General features: G+C 42.8%; 1 protein-coding gene across 1 annotated transcript in view; it reads left to right on the top strand.

Annotated features, from left to right (window-relative positions):
- pcbp4 (poly(rC) binding protein 4) overlaps positions 1 to 15,309 on the top strand; it is a 49,968-nt gene extending 34,659 nt beyond the window's left edge. The window contains exons 11-13 of the mRNA XM_070902129.1: positions 1,654 to 1,709; positions 9,021 to 9,190; positions 14,898 to 15,309. Coding sequence (XP_070758230.1) covers positions 1,654 to 1,709; positions 9,021 to 9,190; positions 14,898 to 15,309 — 638 coding nt within the window. The remainder of the gene's footprint in view (positions 1 to 1,653; positions 1,710 to 9,020; positions 9,191 to 14,897) is intronic.
- Positions 15,310 to 17,125: the final 1,816 nt, after the last annotated feature.

The following is a 17,125-nucleotide window of genomic DNA, read 5'->3' as shown; positions in this document are numbered from 1 at the left end:
AAGTAAAGTACAAGTACCTCAAAACTGTACTTACTTACTTTCCACCACAGCTCATAGTGTGTGTGTGTGTGTGTGTGTGTGTGTGTGTGTGTGTGTGTGTGTGTGTGTGTGTGACTTTGAAGTCACTTTGTTGTCACATCTCTTTAGTATTTTTTTTGTCCTGTGTGACTGTTTCAACCAAAAAGAAGAAGAAGAAGAAGTTTTATTCAAAAACGTGGTTTCCATTTCAGACAGCAGAATGTCATTACCTCCAGTTTCATCATTCACTGCATCAGAAAACAGGATGATTGTAAAAATCTATTCATCCTATCAGACATGCTCTGAATGCACCGTCCTTCTGCTCCCATCAGCCACGTCAAACGTTAAAGATAATACACGTTGTATAATCTTAGGTTAGTTATTATTATTATTACGCTATTATTCATTATAATCCCTGTGTGTTAGCATCATTAACATGCTGACTGTTGGCATGTTAGCTTCATGCAGCTGCGCAGAAGTGACTCGGCTACTTGACTGAAAGGTGAAACTCAGAGGTGGAACAATGCAGACGATCATTAAACCCAACGACTGCATGTGCAACAGCGCGACGTCTCATACATGCAGCCGCATTTCAGAAGTTTCAGAATTAAAGAAAAAAGTTCTTAATTCCTCGTCTAGATTTACATGTTGCTCATTAAATATTAATACTAAGTCATGCACTTTCTGTGGCTCCTAACTGATCTGAGAACTCCTCATGTTACTTCCTCCGAGGTCTCTGTAGCTCAAGTACACAAGTATACATTGGAGGTACTTTTACTTGAGTGTTTCTATTTTCTCTTACTTTATACTTCTACTTCACAACAATTCACAGGCAAATATTGTATATTGTATTTTTACTACACTACATTTGTCTGATAACTTAAGCTACTTTGCAGATTCAGATTAATAATATAAAATGTAATCCACTAATAAATGATGATGTATTATTAAAGGTTAGGATAAGACTTTTTTGACCCCTGGGAGGACATTCACAAGTTTCCCAGCAGTATATAAAGTCATTAAAATCAGCTGCAACATTAAAGTGATGAACACATGAATGCATCAATAATTATAATGCAATAATATATATTATTCTGAAATGGGCCATACTTGCTAATACTTAGTAATAGTGCTTTTACTTAAAGTAACAGAGTATTTCAACACTCTGGTGTTAATACTTTTCCTTAAGTATGGGAGTACTTCCACATGGTTTTTGTACACGCAGCGTGGACCCTGTGAAATGAAGCTCGCGTCGGTCGGTCTGTTCCTGAGACACGGACGCTCTGACGTGTCATTTTTCAAACAAATGCAAACCACGCATGCACGGCAGAGAGAAAGAAGAGCAAATTATCATGTGGGGATATGGATGGCCGATTATTCCATTATGTTGCAGGTATAAAACTCATCAGTCGTGGTACACACACACACACACACACACACTCTCTATTAGAGGCACTGTTGGTTTAGCTCGCTGTGACCAGACCAGAAGAGAAAGATCATGCTGCTTTATGTTCTGTGTGTGTGTGCTTGGCTGGTGTGTTGTTCTATGTTGGAGGACAATAAAAAAAAATATAAAATCTCTCTCTCTCTCTCTCCCTCCCTCTCTCTCTCTCTCTCTCCCTCTCTCTCTCTCAGGAGGGATGGATACCAATTCCCAAACCACATCTCAGGAGCTCCTCATTCCAAACGACGTAAGTACTGGAGATGTAACCGAATACAAATCCATTATTTGGATATGCACCCGCCCCTCCTGCACCGTCACTCAGTTCTGTTTTCACAACAGCCAACAGTCTTTACAGCCACCTTTAAGTCTACAGGACATCTGTTAGCATGAATTAGCTTAGCTGTGCCAAGAACATCCCTCTAACTGTGTGTTTGTACCCTTCTGTACGCCCCTGTAAGCAATGATAAGCTCCGCCCACGGTCCTGCCCCCAAGCTGTGATTGGACAATTCAGTGTTTTGCATTTTGGCAGGAACAATGTGTTTCCATCTGAAGAAAGAAAGAGCTTCGTTTCACCTCCTCACGAAAACTTTATGCTGCTCTCTGCTGGACAGACGTCACATGTGATTTGATTTTAATGGAAAATTCAGTTCATTAAAGAAAAAAAGCTGAATACTTGTCATTTAACATGTGTTTAATGAAGCCACTGTAAATACATATATTATTATAATATTTTATTTTATTTAGACATTTTAAATCTTCCGTAGCAGCAGGTGTACACCAGATATTCACTAGTTATAGTCACTTCTAACCTGCTGTGCGTCACGTGTGGACACGTTCAGTGGCACATTTAGCTCCTGTCTGTGAGCGAGCTGCACCGTCGAGCAGCTGACGACACACCGGCAGTGAAGCGGACAGTTACCAGTTCAGTGTCACGCTCAAGGACGAATGACATTTGATGGACATGTTACTGTTGCGAGGTCAAAGCAGTGACCTTTTGTTCATAAAGCAGCCTTTGGACACCGTGTCTCTCTGCCGCTCATCCCTCCCCGTCACAGTGATTCAGTCGGTGTTCAGCTGTTCAGGTTTTGCCTGATATCAGACAGAAATATCAACTTGTTAGACTCCACTTCCGTCTTCATCTGGCATCGCCTCCTCTCTAACTGATTTCCGAGGGGGAGGGGGTTTCGAGTTTCTCTAACCAATCACTAGAGGCCACCGTATCTGCCTGAATCTAACGTCTTTTTAAGTCGACACTGATCCATGCCAACATACTGGTTTAAAGAGTGGAGCAGAGTGAGGTACATATTATATTCATATTGAGAAGACATGCCTTCAAAGCGGAGCACAGCTTGACAACAGCTTGGCCCCCCCCCCCCCCCGCGCTTGTTGGTTAATCGCTTTTTCAACCGAGGAGCCCGTTTGATGTCATGACAACCAGACCAGGAGCAGTCAGTGGGCGGGTTTGAAGGTCTGGACCCAGGCCACCTTAGTTTGGCTGTTTACACACAACAACGCAGCTCCATCCAAAACTCATCAAAGCAATTAAGCCGTTTACATGATTCTGTAAAACTTCTCGCATAATAATCTGGTTTACAAATGACATGCAGTCACTGTGGGGGCTCTAACTAAAATAGTAAAAAATTACAGAATGACCACGACTACAGAGTGGCTCCTGCTGGAAACACTAACATAAGAAAAGGAAGTGAAGACAAACTATATTTTTGAAATGAAGCTCACATGTTCTTGAGCAGCTGATTCAACTTCAGTATCTAATCTAACAACAGATCCCCGTGAGTCAGTGGGGGTCTGCGGGGCTGAAAGCCTGGATCATTACTGTTCATCACACCTGTAATTTATTAATAACCAGTGGTGGGATGTTTGAGGTACTTTGTACTGTAGTATTTCCATTTTACTTTATACTTCTCTACATTGTGGAGGGGAATAATTGAATAATACTTTTCACTCCACTATATTCATTTTGACAGCTTTAGTTACTTTGCAGAGTCAGATTATTAATAAAGCAGTCGGTTGTCGCTGAATGTCTTTATTGTCACAGTTAAACTATGAAAGCAGTGCAGGCTAACATAGGAGTTTTACTCAAACTGTGACTTGTTGCTCAGACCCAGACTGCCGGTTTCACCAAATGTCAAGGCCCCACGATACAATATTCTCATGATACTTCACGTCACGATACCATGATATTGGGATTTATTACCTTTTTTCAACTGCAAATTATGTCCCCAAAAGAAGACTTTGTCAACATCTATTTAATCTAATCTAATCAGACTAAACATTAAAACACTACGTTAGTAAATTATGCCCAATACCACAGATGTAACAGATGGTGATAATGACGTTTATATACAGATAATCTGAAGGTTTATATATATATATATTCCCCCTGTCTGCCTCACTTGACTCTTCCACACTCTCTCCATCCGTCAATGAGTGTTAGTCACTCATTCAGTCTGTCACAGAGCGGCTGCTTAGAGCTCCTTTCCTGCAGTCAAAACACAGGGTTAAATACAGCAGCCTGTCTGCAGGGGGACAAACACACACCCACACACGTTTGATAAGTAGTGAGGACCGTTGACTCGGTGAGTCAGGCACTCCTTGCTGCTGTCGTTGTTACCATGAAATGAAACTGCTAATAGAAACAATGATCTTTCTGAAAAATGCTGATGTATTTTTAAGAGCCACTGCTGGATGAGCGAGTCAGACCGGGTCCAAGTGAACTGCCACAGGTGTCGGCATCAGCTCGGGTCATGTGGTACGTCACAATCGACACAGGAGAAAATACTTCAGGAAAATCAGAGTCCACGTTAAAGAAACTAATGCTATTAAATGACAGCTGGCGTTGGTGTTTCGTCCTCGTTAGGGTGTTTTTGGATCAGGTCTTATTATCCTGAGGTCCCCTTCTTTTTGCACCTTTAAAAATGTGTTCATGTACGTGCAGTTGGAGAGACCACGACCTAATCTGACTGGATTAGGGTTTTAGTTTCTTACCGTAACGTACCTTAACTAAAGTTTATTTCCCAGAACATTGTTCCCTAAGCTTAACATCACGTAGCTGCCACGAGCCGAGAGGAAGCGAAGACAAGTTGGCTTTGGACAAAAAATGTCACTGAATATAAACCAGCGTTTTGCAGATTTATATACTATATTAAATATGGCGCACGAACACAGTAGATTATGTGGTTTGTTCTCGCTGATGCTCAGCCGCTCATTCCTCAGTATCTGAAGGCAGGAAGTCGTGCAGTGACGTTCAGTGAACATGTCCTCACACTGGGTCTGTGTGGATGAGTTGTCTGCAGACAGATGAGGTCACGTCTCCACTGGAAACTCTGACAAGACAATCAACACCTGACCCTGACCGACCCCCCCCCATTCATGTTTATGTGGGGATTATAACATGCAACGACTCTCTCACACACACACACACACACACACACACACACACACACACAGAAACACACATTAAACATGCAATCCTGCTCACATGTTGTTTGGCCTCAGAGAACAACAGGGAGGCTGAAGACCCTGTGTGTGTGTGTGTGTGTGTGTGTGTGTGTGTGTGTGTGTGTGTGAGTGTGTGTGTGTGTGTGTGTGTGAGTGTGTGTGTGTGTGTGTGTGTGTGTGAGTCATTGCAGGGCCAAGCAGAGCAGCTTAATGACATCCTATAGCTCACAGTTAGAGATTTAACAACAGCCCTGTCTGACACCCCCTCCTCTCTCTCTCTCTCTCTCTCTCCCCCTCTCTCCCTCTGCCCCTCCCCCCTCTCTCTCCCCCTCTGCCCCCCCCCTCTCCTTCAGTAAACCTTTCCAAATTAGAAGGGCAGCAGGGAATCGCCCAAAAATAGCCCTCGGTCCGTCCTCTTCCTCCTCTCCTCTTCAGCTGATTTTACCCAACAGCACTTACATAAAGCCGCTCAGAGGGGGGGGGCACATAACACTGTACAGCAACCTGCAAAAACCTCATATCTCCAGAGCAGTCAACCTTGTAGAAAGAGTAAAAGCCAAAGCTTGTTTTCCCAGTGAGCGCCGCTGCGGTTCTTGTGGTTTAAAGTGGTTTAAGTCGCGACGTCTGAAAGTAGCATCGATGTTCCTGAACTATCCGTCCCAACAGACCGCCCACTGTTTAAGTGAGGCTTGCACCCGAACTGATTGGTCTATCTCGCTGTCAATCAACATATCAATAGCCCTGGTCCCCGTGATCACACCTCACTGCCTGTTGTTATAGAGACAAACATCTCTGATGGCTGTTCAGCTGTCGTGTTAGTTGGTGATGATGCTTTAGTGAAGTCAGAAAGATAAGTGACATGTTTGATTTGAGTACACGCTGCAGAGTAAATCTTTGTTGCTGCTCTTCATCAATTCTCTCCTGTGTTATTTATCAGTTATGAGGCTGCTGTGAGCTCACAGACGTCACTGTGAGTTTCTGTTCAGCTCTCATTTCAAATCTTCACAGTTCTAATAAAAATGCATTTTGTTTTCTAGGCGAACTTAAATTTTAAATGTTTTTATACAATTCATTTCATAGAGTACGTTGTGTAATCACTGACTGGATGTTTCCACACAATGTTTGTTGTTCTAAAGTGAACACTTTAATGGTGCGTTCAGGATCAACATTTTGCAACGCGCCAGATCAATTAACTAAAAACCAGATTAATGAACAATGTTCCTTCATGAAAATTGTTGAAAATGTGTCTTTGCAGATTAGCACTTCAGTATAAACACGAAATTTCTAGGAGACCGAAGATAATTTTATATAAAATTATATATAAAAATCCTGGTTTAGTTGTTAACACACCTGATGGATGATGGTCCAAGACCGGAGATACAAGTTTTTCAGACAGTGTGTCAGTGCGAGTTCACACAAATGGTCCTGACCTGGTTGTTGTCAGCTGGCGCTTTGTCTTCCATCTCCCATAGTGTCATTACAGCTACACACACACACACACACACACACACACACACGGAGTGAGAGAGAGACAGAGAGAGAGAGACAGAGAGAGAGACAGACAGACAGACAGAGAGAGAGAGACAGAGAGGGAGAGAGAGAGACAGACAGACAGAGACAGAGAGAGACAGAGAGAGAGAGACAGAGAGAGAGAGACAGACAGAGAGAGACAGACAGAGAGGGAGGGATGCATTGAAGGAATGAAAGATACTGAATGAAGGAAAGATCTGGGTCATAAGAGGATGGAGAGAACAGAGGGGAGACAGGAGGCTGAGAGGAGGGAGGAGGCTGAGAGGAGAGAGGAGGCTGAGAGGAGGCTGAGAGGAGGGAGGAGGCTGAGAGGAGGGAGGAGGCTGAGAGGAGGCTGAGAGGAGGCTGAGAGGAGGCTGAGAGGAGGCTGTGAGGAGGGAGGAGGCTGAGAGGAGGCTGAGAGGAGGGAGGAGGCTGTGAGGAGGCTGAGAGGAGAGAGGAGGCTGAGAGGAGGCTGAGAGGAGGCTGTGAGGAGGCTGAGAGGAGAGAGGAGGCTGAGAGGAGGCTGAGAGGAGGGAGGAGGCTGAGAGGAGGCTGAGAGGAGGCTGAGAGGAGGGAGGAGGCTGAGAGGAGGCTGAGAGGAGGGAGCACAGATGGAGTGAAGTTTGCAACTCAGAAGTTTCATTCAAAAATGATTTCAAACAGAGAGGGAGGCTCAGCAGGTCCAGCAGGTCCAGCTCCTCCTGCCCACATGTCACGGTGTCCTTGAGCAAGAACTGAACCCTCTTACTACGATGCAGACTCCTCCTTTGGTCTGTAACGCTGCGCTCAAACTGACCTGGTGAGGGAGTTGAGTTGTAGCTTGTTTGCTGCCTGTGCAAGTTAGCTTGGCCTTAGTGCCTTTGTTATTGTGAACAGTAGTATCCTCGAACAGATTGAAGCCTGTTTGTTTCCAGTTGACTGAGGAGAAATTTCAAGTTTCTTTGACCCATAATGTCTCCGTGCCGTCCTTATGTGCTGTATCGTATCGTATAAGCTCAGAGAGACGACATGTGTTCATTTATTTCTCGTGTCTTGACAGAATAAGTTCTAACAGCATGAAAACCAGTTTGTATATTGAAATCAAGAAATAACTTTACTGTGATCACAAGAAAAAAGAAGTCATTGGAAGTCATTAACCTGAAATGAATCACTACCCTCTGAGGTATTACTACATTATTGTCTCTTAATTTTCTTTACAAGTAAAATAAATAATTAACGGTAGATGATGAAGTTATTTAATACCATGTGTGCCGAGGGTTAATTAGCTGTTTGTGCACTGGTTCTTTACACCAAATGTCCCTTACAGGGGTCATTAAAATATACCATTGTTATGATTCTGTAATTGGATCACATTTACACCCTCTCTGGTGCTGAGACTGTACTCCTCATTATCTCTCCTGTCACTTCAATCCTTTAAATATATGCAACCTGTTTTTTTCACAGAGAGCAATGATCTGTAACAGTTCTGTTTATTACAACAGACGCAGTTTTATGATGCAGTGTCGTTAATATTCATTGTTGGTCTCATTTGATCCCAGTCCTCACGTTTCCTCGCAAACATTTTCATCAGCACTTCAGTTTTTTACACAGTTAAGCTCCGAATGCAACTTTGACACGCAGGAGATGCGATGCAGCCTCAAGCCGGCCCGCCAACGCCTGTTCGCTTTTTTAAAAGGGTAACGAGACATATTTATGGTCTGAACTGACACCAAGTGTCAGCCTATCTGTCTATTGTTGCTGTGACCCATACAGCATGACAAACCCCCCCCAGTGGGACCAGTATAGCACACACACACACACACACACACACACACACACACTCTGAGCTCATGGCAGGCAGATGAGTCAGAGTTCACCACCTGTTGCTATTCCATATTCTTAGACACGAACAGATAGCAAACATAATGGACAGATGGACATCAACATAAACTACACAGAGAGAGATGTGGGTGGGGTGTAGGTGTGGGTTCAGAGGGGGGAGGGTACAATGAAGCCAGACGTCCTTTCAGCAGCTACAAAATACGTTTTATGAAGTTTGTAATATTCAGGTTTAGTTGTGAATGTGTCAGAGAGGAGTTCATTCAGCACTGTGGTCACTTTGGTAGCTGTAGCTGACTTGTATTCTGATGCCTTCAAAGTGTTTCTAATATTTTGTCCACCCTCTTTATGTCAACTAAGGTGGACACATTACGATGAAATTGGTCGTCTATTGATAGGATCTATCCGATGTACCATAAAGGTCTGGTCACAGTGGCAGAGTGAATGCTAATTAGCTAACGGTAGCATGCTAACACGCTAAATAAAGATGGTTAAAATGGTAAACATTTTACTTGCTAAACATCAGCATGTTAGCATTGTTATTGTTAGCATGTTAGCATGCTGACATTAGCTCAAAGTAAGAGGAAAGAGAGAGATGAACTGCTACATGGGCTGACAGACAGACTCACAGACGGGCCTGACAACTGTTAAAAGAAAAGGAATATTAAAAAGTTAAAATACTGTCTTTACTCTCCGAAACCTTAAATGCTGCAGCACACATTAACTCTTAAAATGTCTCTAATCCTCTCTGTCTCGTCCTCCCCACAGCTGATTGGCTCAATCATCGGTCGCCAGGGCACCAAGATAAATGAGATCCGGCAGGTATCGGGGGCTCAGATCAAGATCGGCAGTCAGATCGACAGCACCAGCGACCGCCACGTCACCATCACCGGCACACCGATAGCCATCAACCTGGCTCAGTACCTGATCACTTCATGGTAAGCATCCAGACTAAAGGGAAGTATCTGAATACGACTGCTGTCATCTCCCTCAGAGCCGCATGATGTCAAAATAAATGCAGAGAACGTCTCCTTTGCTATTAACGCCACCAGTACTCAGATCAGATACGGTGCAACCCGACGAGTGTTGCAGTTGCTTTTTTACTTTAAACCAGGCTGAAGTTTCACTCACTTCTCCAGGAATGGAAGTTTTGCTCCTTTGCTTCCTTGGTAGGTATTTTCTTTTAACTCTGACGTTTTTTTAATGAACACCAGATAAGAGACAGAGTTCAGATCACAGATGAAACAACTCTGTCAAGCTTTCTTCCCCAAATCATTATGTTCAATCATTGCAGGCACTGAATAACTGAGAAAACTGGACTAATTCAAAGCCACTGTGGACACAACCTTTAGGAGCGTCGGAGTCCGTTACTGCTTCAGTGCACCTCTTCCATTTTATAATAATCTTGAGGTATATGCAGTCAATAGTTTGAGCTCTGTTTTCATGAAATTACCAAATGAGTCGAAGCACCAAATCATCTTAAAATAACTATGAAGTTATTTATTCTCACCATGTTACGAAGAGGCCACTTTAACGGCAAATCGTACAAACATCCTGCATGAAAAATGTTCCTTCAGTCAAAGTCTGTGAGTATAATCAGTACTCCAGCAGTCAGATGTCCCCTGTGACTGTCCTCCTGTGTCTGTCCCCCTGTGACTGTCCTCCTGTGACTGTCCTCCTGTGACTGTCCCCTTGTGTCTGTCCTCCTGTGTCTGTCCTCCTGTGACTGTCCCCCTGTGACTGTCCTCCTGTGACTGTCCCCGTGTCTGTCCTCCTGTGTCTGTCCTCCTGTGTCTGTCCCCCTGTGACTGTCCCCCTGTGACTGTCCTCCTGTGTCTGTCCCCCTGTGACTGTCCCCCTGTGTCTGTCCCCCTGTGACTGTCCTCCTGTGTCTGTCCTCCTGTGTCTGTCCTCCTGTGACTGTCCCCCTGTGACTGTCCTCCTGTGACTGTCCTCCTGTGTCTGTCCTCCTGTGTCTGTCCCCCTGTGACTGTCCCCCTGTGTCTTATTAACAAGACGTTACAGTTATTAACAGCATTCAGAGGGAAAGCAGCACATCTGCATCTGAACAGCTGGAACCAGGAAATGGTTTCACACCATCAGTTCACTTCCTGTCAGTCCACTGATCCATTAATGGACTGATCGATTAATGGACTGATGGATTCAGCTGGACTTGTATAAACTGTTGGGGAGTTTAATTTGTAACAAAACAAATTTTATAAACTTCATATCTTTCGTAATAGAAATCTTAATTTTTACAGTAACTAGTAACTAAAGTACAATATTTCACTCTGAGATGTGATGGAGCAGAAGTAGAAAGTACCTCACATTTGTACTCAAGTACAGTACTAAATGTACTTAGTTACAATCCACCACTGTTTATAGTACCCGTATCATTAATTCATCACATTTAAACCATCATCGCTGGTGATATTTCAATAATTATATCGTCCAAAAGAAAATTAGTGATTTACTTTAAAGTACTCGTACTGAAACAAACTTCACAATAAAGTACAAAATTAAAGGTTATAAACGCAGGAAAATGGATACCTCCAACGTGATTAAAAATAATGATCACACAAAGGTAATTAATAAAAATGTAATTCATAAATGTGCCTTTGATTGGCATTTTACAGATCAAACAAAATCTACACAAACCATTATTTATTATTAAATGATTATAGTAGTTTATGACTTAAAGTGGAAACCATCTTAAAGGCCTCCATCATGTCTGTCTTGTTTAAATTAAATACAAAATCACTGCTTCAGTTATTTAAGTTTTAGTGCTTATGTTTCATTTAATTTTTACTTTTCTGTGACTATATTTTGATGAAATGATTCTGGTTAACTTTCAGGCAGGTTTCAGTCATGGCTCTCGCTCATTTGTATGTAAAAGCTGCCGAACGTTATGTCGGATAGAAAATATCACATTTCATTTTTGTATAAGCAAGTATAAATTTCAGAATCGCACGTCAAGTATAATCGAATGGCAGCAAAGATGATTGACCTTTTTATTGAATTGTGGCAGAAGTGCCCTCTTTTGTGCTGCTCATGCTTCATATAGTACATCTGTAGGATTTATCACGTGAGAATCACTACATGATAAAGAGAAATGAAGCTCAACGTCTAACGTTTGTTTCTCCTTCACACGGACGTCTAATATGAGTCGGGACGCTCAGGACTGCCAGGGAGCTTTAATACAAGTTACCACCATGAATATGCAAATTCATGATTGGACTCTGGATGAAACTGATATTTCACTCACCACTCTTCCTGCCACTGACAGCAGGGAGAATAGGTTGTGCGAATCTCTCTCTCTCTCACACACACACACACACACACACACACACACACACACACACACACACACACACAGGGTGTAAAGCACATGTACAGATGGGTCGGCCTCATTCAGTCTGAAATGTCAGGTCAGGGAAGGTGACAGACTGACGCTGAGGTATCCATGACGAATCCGCTCTTTTTCATTATATTTTTTTTTAATCAGTCAACAGACAGATGAGATTTCTTCCGTTGGCCAGGTCTCTCATCGGCTGACCTCAGAACAGCAGCTAAATTAATACTAGAAACTGAATGAAATGACATCACCTGTGAGAATACCTTCTCTGTGGTAGACAGGCGCGCTGTGGTAAATAGTCACCACTCACAACCAAGTGTGATTGTTCATTTCACATGATTGACAGTGAGCTAGACCAATCAGTTCGTGTACAAGCTTCCCATAAACAGTGAGCAGGACGTTGGGACTGATGGGGTTAAATAAACGTAGCTGCCTGCCCTCTTTGATCCAACAGGATGCACTGAACGTACGAGAGGATGCGGATTAGTATCTGGAAGTCACAGTATCTTTAGACTTGTACACCTCGCATGTAATGAGCCCTGTTGTGTTCAGTGTGAGCCGGCCCGCCTGCGCACATCAAGCACAGCTGTATTTCTTCATGAGGTCATTATTCATGTCTTCACGTGGGACATCCTGGTGAAATGCTGCTGCCTGGGATTGGATTGTAGCACATTTACATTTAAAAGATGAAATACTGCAACATCATCAGAGACCTGATTATGATTTCTCATGTGTTAAGATATTTCAAAATCAATATTTTCATATCTGTTAAGTGCCAGATTACTGACCTCGTTTTGACAAAACAATGTCCCCAAATTGTTTTAGTATTTCAGTTCACATTCAAATACTGTAAAACCAACAACAAAAAACAACAAAATACACACTCCTGCTGTCACTTTTATGCCGCTCCATTACTTGCACTGAATGGCAGTAACGCAGTAAGAAAGGCAGCAATGCACCAACAAATTCAGAGAAGAAGAAGAAGACGACTGCAAGCGAGTAAACATGGATGTAAACAATGCAGGTTTTAAATATTTTTTTTTATGTTTTTAAATCTGCTTTGCAAATGTTTTATGAGGAACAAATACATGTTTGTGTTAATTGCTGAGGTCTAACAATATGAGCATAACTTTTATTTGTTCACAAGAAAACTCCACAGGGCACCTTTAATGTAAAAAAGTAAACAAAGACAAGTTCTACATCATCAGACATCATCATCAGCACCAACCGGACAAACAGGTTCACAGCATGATACGGCAGTTGAACTGCACATTTCCTTATATATCAAGCAGGGCGACATTCACTGCATTTATTGTCTCATTTTGGGGCTCTTGACTTTGTCAAAATCGAGCTTTAAGACTCTCATTATCTTTGTGTTTACAGCCTGCATTTTCCAAAATCAAGTTAAATTACCAAAAACTAACTGACACTCAGAACAGCTGGGGACTGGAAAAGTTAATCCAGCATGAGATACTGGTGGGTTTCTGGGTTACTGGGCAAAATCTAACAAAGCTGCTGAAGTCTTCTGTGGGCACTAACTTGGAGGCAGCGGGGCACATGTGCGATGCAATATGTTCCCTGCTGTAGCCTGGTGTCATATCACCTGTTTCAATCACATATCTGCATCAGCTAGAAAATCATGTTGACATTAATTCTTTCTACGATGCAATCACACGTCTCCCTCTCTCGTATAACAGTGCGTTTGCTTTGTGTAGTTTTGTCAGAGACAAATGGGGGATGACCGCTCTGATCTGAACGTGACTCCCTTTTATCTGCTGTTGATTATTCATGCCTTGGAGCGCGCTCCCTCTGGACCTTCAAGTGCAATCAGGAAACCTGTCAGACAGTGTGGAGAGAAAGGCAAGGAGCCAGGATGCAACGAATGTTTCCATTCAAGTCAACGCTCATTCATTTGGCTGATGCATTCAAAATGGCTGCCGCAGAATCTTTTAATTTTGTTGTAAACTATGGCACACAGGCCTTTTCCCTGTTAAAGCCAGACAAATACTCATAAAGTGCTACCAGACTATAACGATATTGTTTTCACTTGGATGGTAATTTTTATGAGATATTGATCATTGATCTGTACATGCAATCTTAATATTTCTAAGATGAACTCTTGAACGTCTCAGCGTCTTTAAACGCAATCTGCTGAACTACAATACTGCTGTTTCAAGCAATATCCTGAAACGTTTATAATGCCCCCTTTACACCTGAAAGACAGATGTGATCTGCATCTGGATCTCTTACCTGGTTGAGGAAACTGGTGTAAATGCACGCAGACCACATCTGCATAACTTATTTGCATGCGGAGACAGGTGTATGCATCAGGTGTAAATACAAAGGCTTGTCATCAGCTGTCATTATCAAGATGATGTATGTGAAACACATTATTGACTCTGTAGCTGCTGCAGAATATTTAAAAAGAGAGCTGAAGTTCCTCTCCCGGTCTTTTTCAAGCTAGCCTACGTTTTGTCATAGTGGGTGTCTTTCATTGGTCTTTCTAAAAAGCTGAAAGATAACGCTGGAGTTTTATGTCAGATTCTAAGTTAAATGGGTATCTACTACTCTTTTGGCTTGTATCATTTAACAACATTATCATTTTAACCCACGATAAATGATGTCATTAGCACTCAACAACCTTGAGGTTTGACTCCTCTGGCTAAAACTACTGTAGTTGTTAAACGTCCAGGACAGTCACTGGTATCCATTTTGCTAAGAATATGAAAACCCCAGTGTAATGAAGGAGACCATGTTGTACAGAACACATTAAGAACCAGAAGCTAGCAGCACAGACGCTAACCTGGACCTGGAGCGGGACTTCAGCTCTCTAACTGGGTTTTTGTGGTTTTTCCTGTTTTTGAACCAGCTTCATCAACTTCCATCCTAATATATCTATAATGGTTTTGTTCCCTCCTCCCTAAGCCCCCTCCCAAGCCATCACCCCAACTTATACAGCACACCCCCCATCCGTACAGCGAACTCCCCTACAATAATCTGTTGCAACCTCCAGCAAAACACACCTGTCTTATGATTTTAGTTTTGTCATTTTTACTCTCCAAAATATCCTGTTTGGTTTTTTTTGGTTTGGGTTTAATTTTCTTTTTGGTTTGTACTCTTGATTTTTTTTTAACATGTCTTTTATTTAACCCTCTAACCCTTCTCCATCCAAAATTCCCTCTCCCTTACCCCTCTCCTCCCCTCCCTCCACCCTCCGTCCCTTCCCTTCCCTCCACCTCCCCTCCCAACCTCTTCCTCCCTCCCTCCTCCCCGTCCCTCCCCTCCTCCAGTTTAGAGACCGCCAAATCCACCGCCCAGTCCTCCTCCATGCCGTCTCCCGTTGACCTGACCATGAGCTTCACCCAGCCCGCCCCCCCTGCCTCCGCCTCGTCCTCCTCCTCCTCCCCCCTGGCAGCGATGGGCGCCGCACTGCCCCACGCTCCCATCCTGGGCGCTCCCTACGCCCTCCCCCTCTCCAGCCTCCTGGGGATGAAATCCATCCCTTACCTGGCACTCTCCACCCCTCCTGCCTCAGCAGCTGCGGCGGCTATCGGGGCTCCCATGTTACCGGGTTCGATGCAGACAGCAGCCATTCCGGTTCAGGCTCATGCAGCGGCGGCCCTGGCGTCCTACACGGCCAAGATCTCATCCTCAGCCAACGGGATGAAGAAGCCGGAGAGACAGAAGTTTGCGCCGTACTAATGAAGCAGGTGGAATGAAAGGATGAGTTTGCATCACTGAGGTAGCTTCTGGGAAAGAGGCTGGTTTTTAGATGGAAGGGCAGTTTTATTTTCCTTCTTTTACTCTCTCTTCTTTCTTTGTCTTCCTCTGCCTCTCCATCTCTTATTCCTTTCTTCTTGATTGCTCAAAAATGTCAAAGTGGGATAATTGGAACATGTATGATTTCAGATGTGACGTAGAAGCCGCGCGCAGCAACAAATGCTCGTTTGTCCGAGCAGCGCAGACTCGGTGTTTGTCCACTGCACCACACAGCAAGCTCAAGTTGTTTACCACAGTCAGAGTCTGTCGCCTGTTCATGGAATATGTCCAAATCTGGTTGATTAGACTTGTTTTTCTTGACCGACGTGGGCCCGTGGAAAAGAGCAACTACAGGGACGATACTAACGCTGGTTGTAATTTCATATGTTTCTAAATCAGAAGTAGCCATTTTCTCTGCAAACTCACACAAACAGCCATAATTAACTCAGAACCTGCTGCCAAAATCTGTTAACTGATCCCAGTTAAGAACTCAGACAGCCAGACTGCAGAGGCTCATGGGTAATCAGAAATGCAATGAGAGAGGTTGTCAAATTTTCATGCTGATATCCGTCTAAGCTCCACATGGGAAAAATAAATGAAAGAACAAATGGAAGTTAAAAAATAATACTCTCCATCTCGCCTTCTTGACCTTTTCTACAGGACACAAACATCATATTTGTGTCAGCTTTTTCTTTGACTGGCAATTTCAAAAACAAAGTTTTATGAGCGCTCAAATCTTCAAAACCAGGTGAGACTGGAGAAGATGTTGTTGACTGAAAAAGATAAAAATATCCAGCACAGCGTCTGATCACATGTACTCATGATCCTGACAGTGAGTACTAGTTATTTGGCAGCATGTGGGATATTTCTGACTTTTCATTTCTCAGTGGTGATTAAAAATGTGCAGAAGTAGACATTCCTGTACAGCAGCATCCTCAAGGTGATGGCTCACTATATACAGCTACTGTGACGCTTTATTTTGGTGTTTGGGTTGCCATGGTTTTAAAAAGCTCTGAGCCACTGGTCTCAACTTCCCTGTGCTGCATGTATATAGATTACATGTATTTGTATTTACATGGTTTGACCACTTCTTCATCTTTAAGGAAGTTTAAAGGTGACTTCATTCCTTTTTTAAAAGGCTCTGCTTCTTGATTCCATAAACATGCTGCAAGTTAAAACTACCGCAGCAGGTCATCGACATTTTCCAATAATCCCACTTTACGTCTCTCACTAAAAGTCGGTTTTGTTTGACTTTTATTCATGACTTGTTTTAGTAGCTCTGCCCGTATCAGAGTGACTGTTTGGGGGTCCGGTGGGTGTTTGTAGCTACTGTATGATGATACTGATATTAAAGGTTATTTGGGCCACACAGCCTGTAAAAGCCATAGAGACTATTCAGCTTTTCCCTCCTCGTCTGTTTCCTGCTCTCTTTTTGTCCCCTGCTCCTTATTCTATTGTATACTCTCATATTTATTGACTAATATGAAATATTCCCTCAGAGAGTTTATATCACTGGTCACTAACACTGAGCTGAACAACTCAGCTTTTGTATACAATGATGTCTACTTGTATATGACTACTTCCTTTCTGCTTACTGTCTGTTTTTCTTTATTTGTAGTATTTGTTGTATAGAGTTTTTTAAAAACATACACCAGATTTTAAAACGTCTTTTTGCGTTAACAGTCTGTACTTGTTTTTGTTCACTATTCTCATTTTAAAATGTGTTGTTTAAATTATTTTTTAACTTATTAAAAGGAGT

Source organism: Enoplosus armatus, chromosome 3 (assembly GCF_043641665.1).
Source record: "Enoplosus armatus isolate fEnoArm2 chromosome 3, fEnoArm2.hap1, whole genome shotgun sequence".
Classification (NCBI taxonomy): Eukaryota; Metazoa; Chordata; class Actinopteri; order Centrarchiformes; family Enoplosidae; genus Enoplosus; species Enoplosus armatus.
This window is presented reverse-complemented; position numbering and strand designations above follow the sequence as displayed.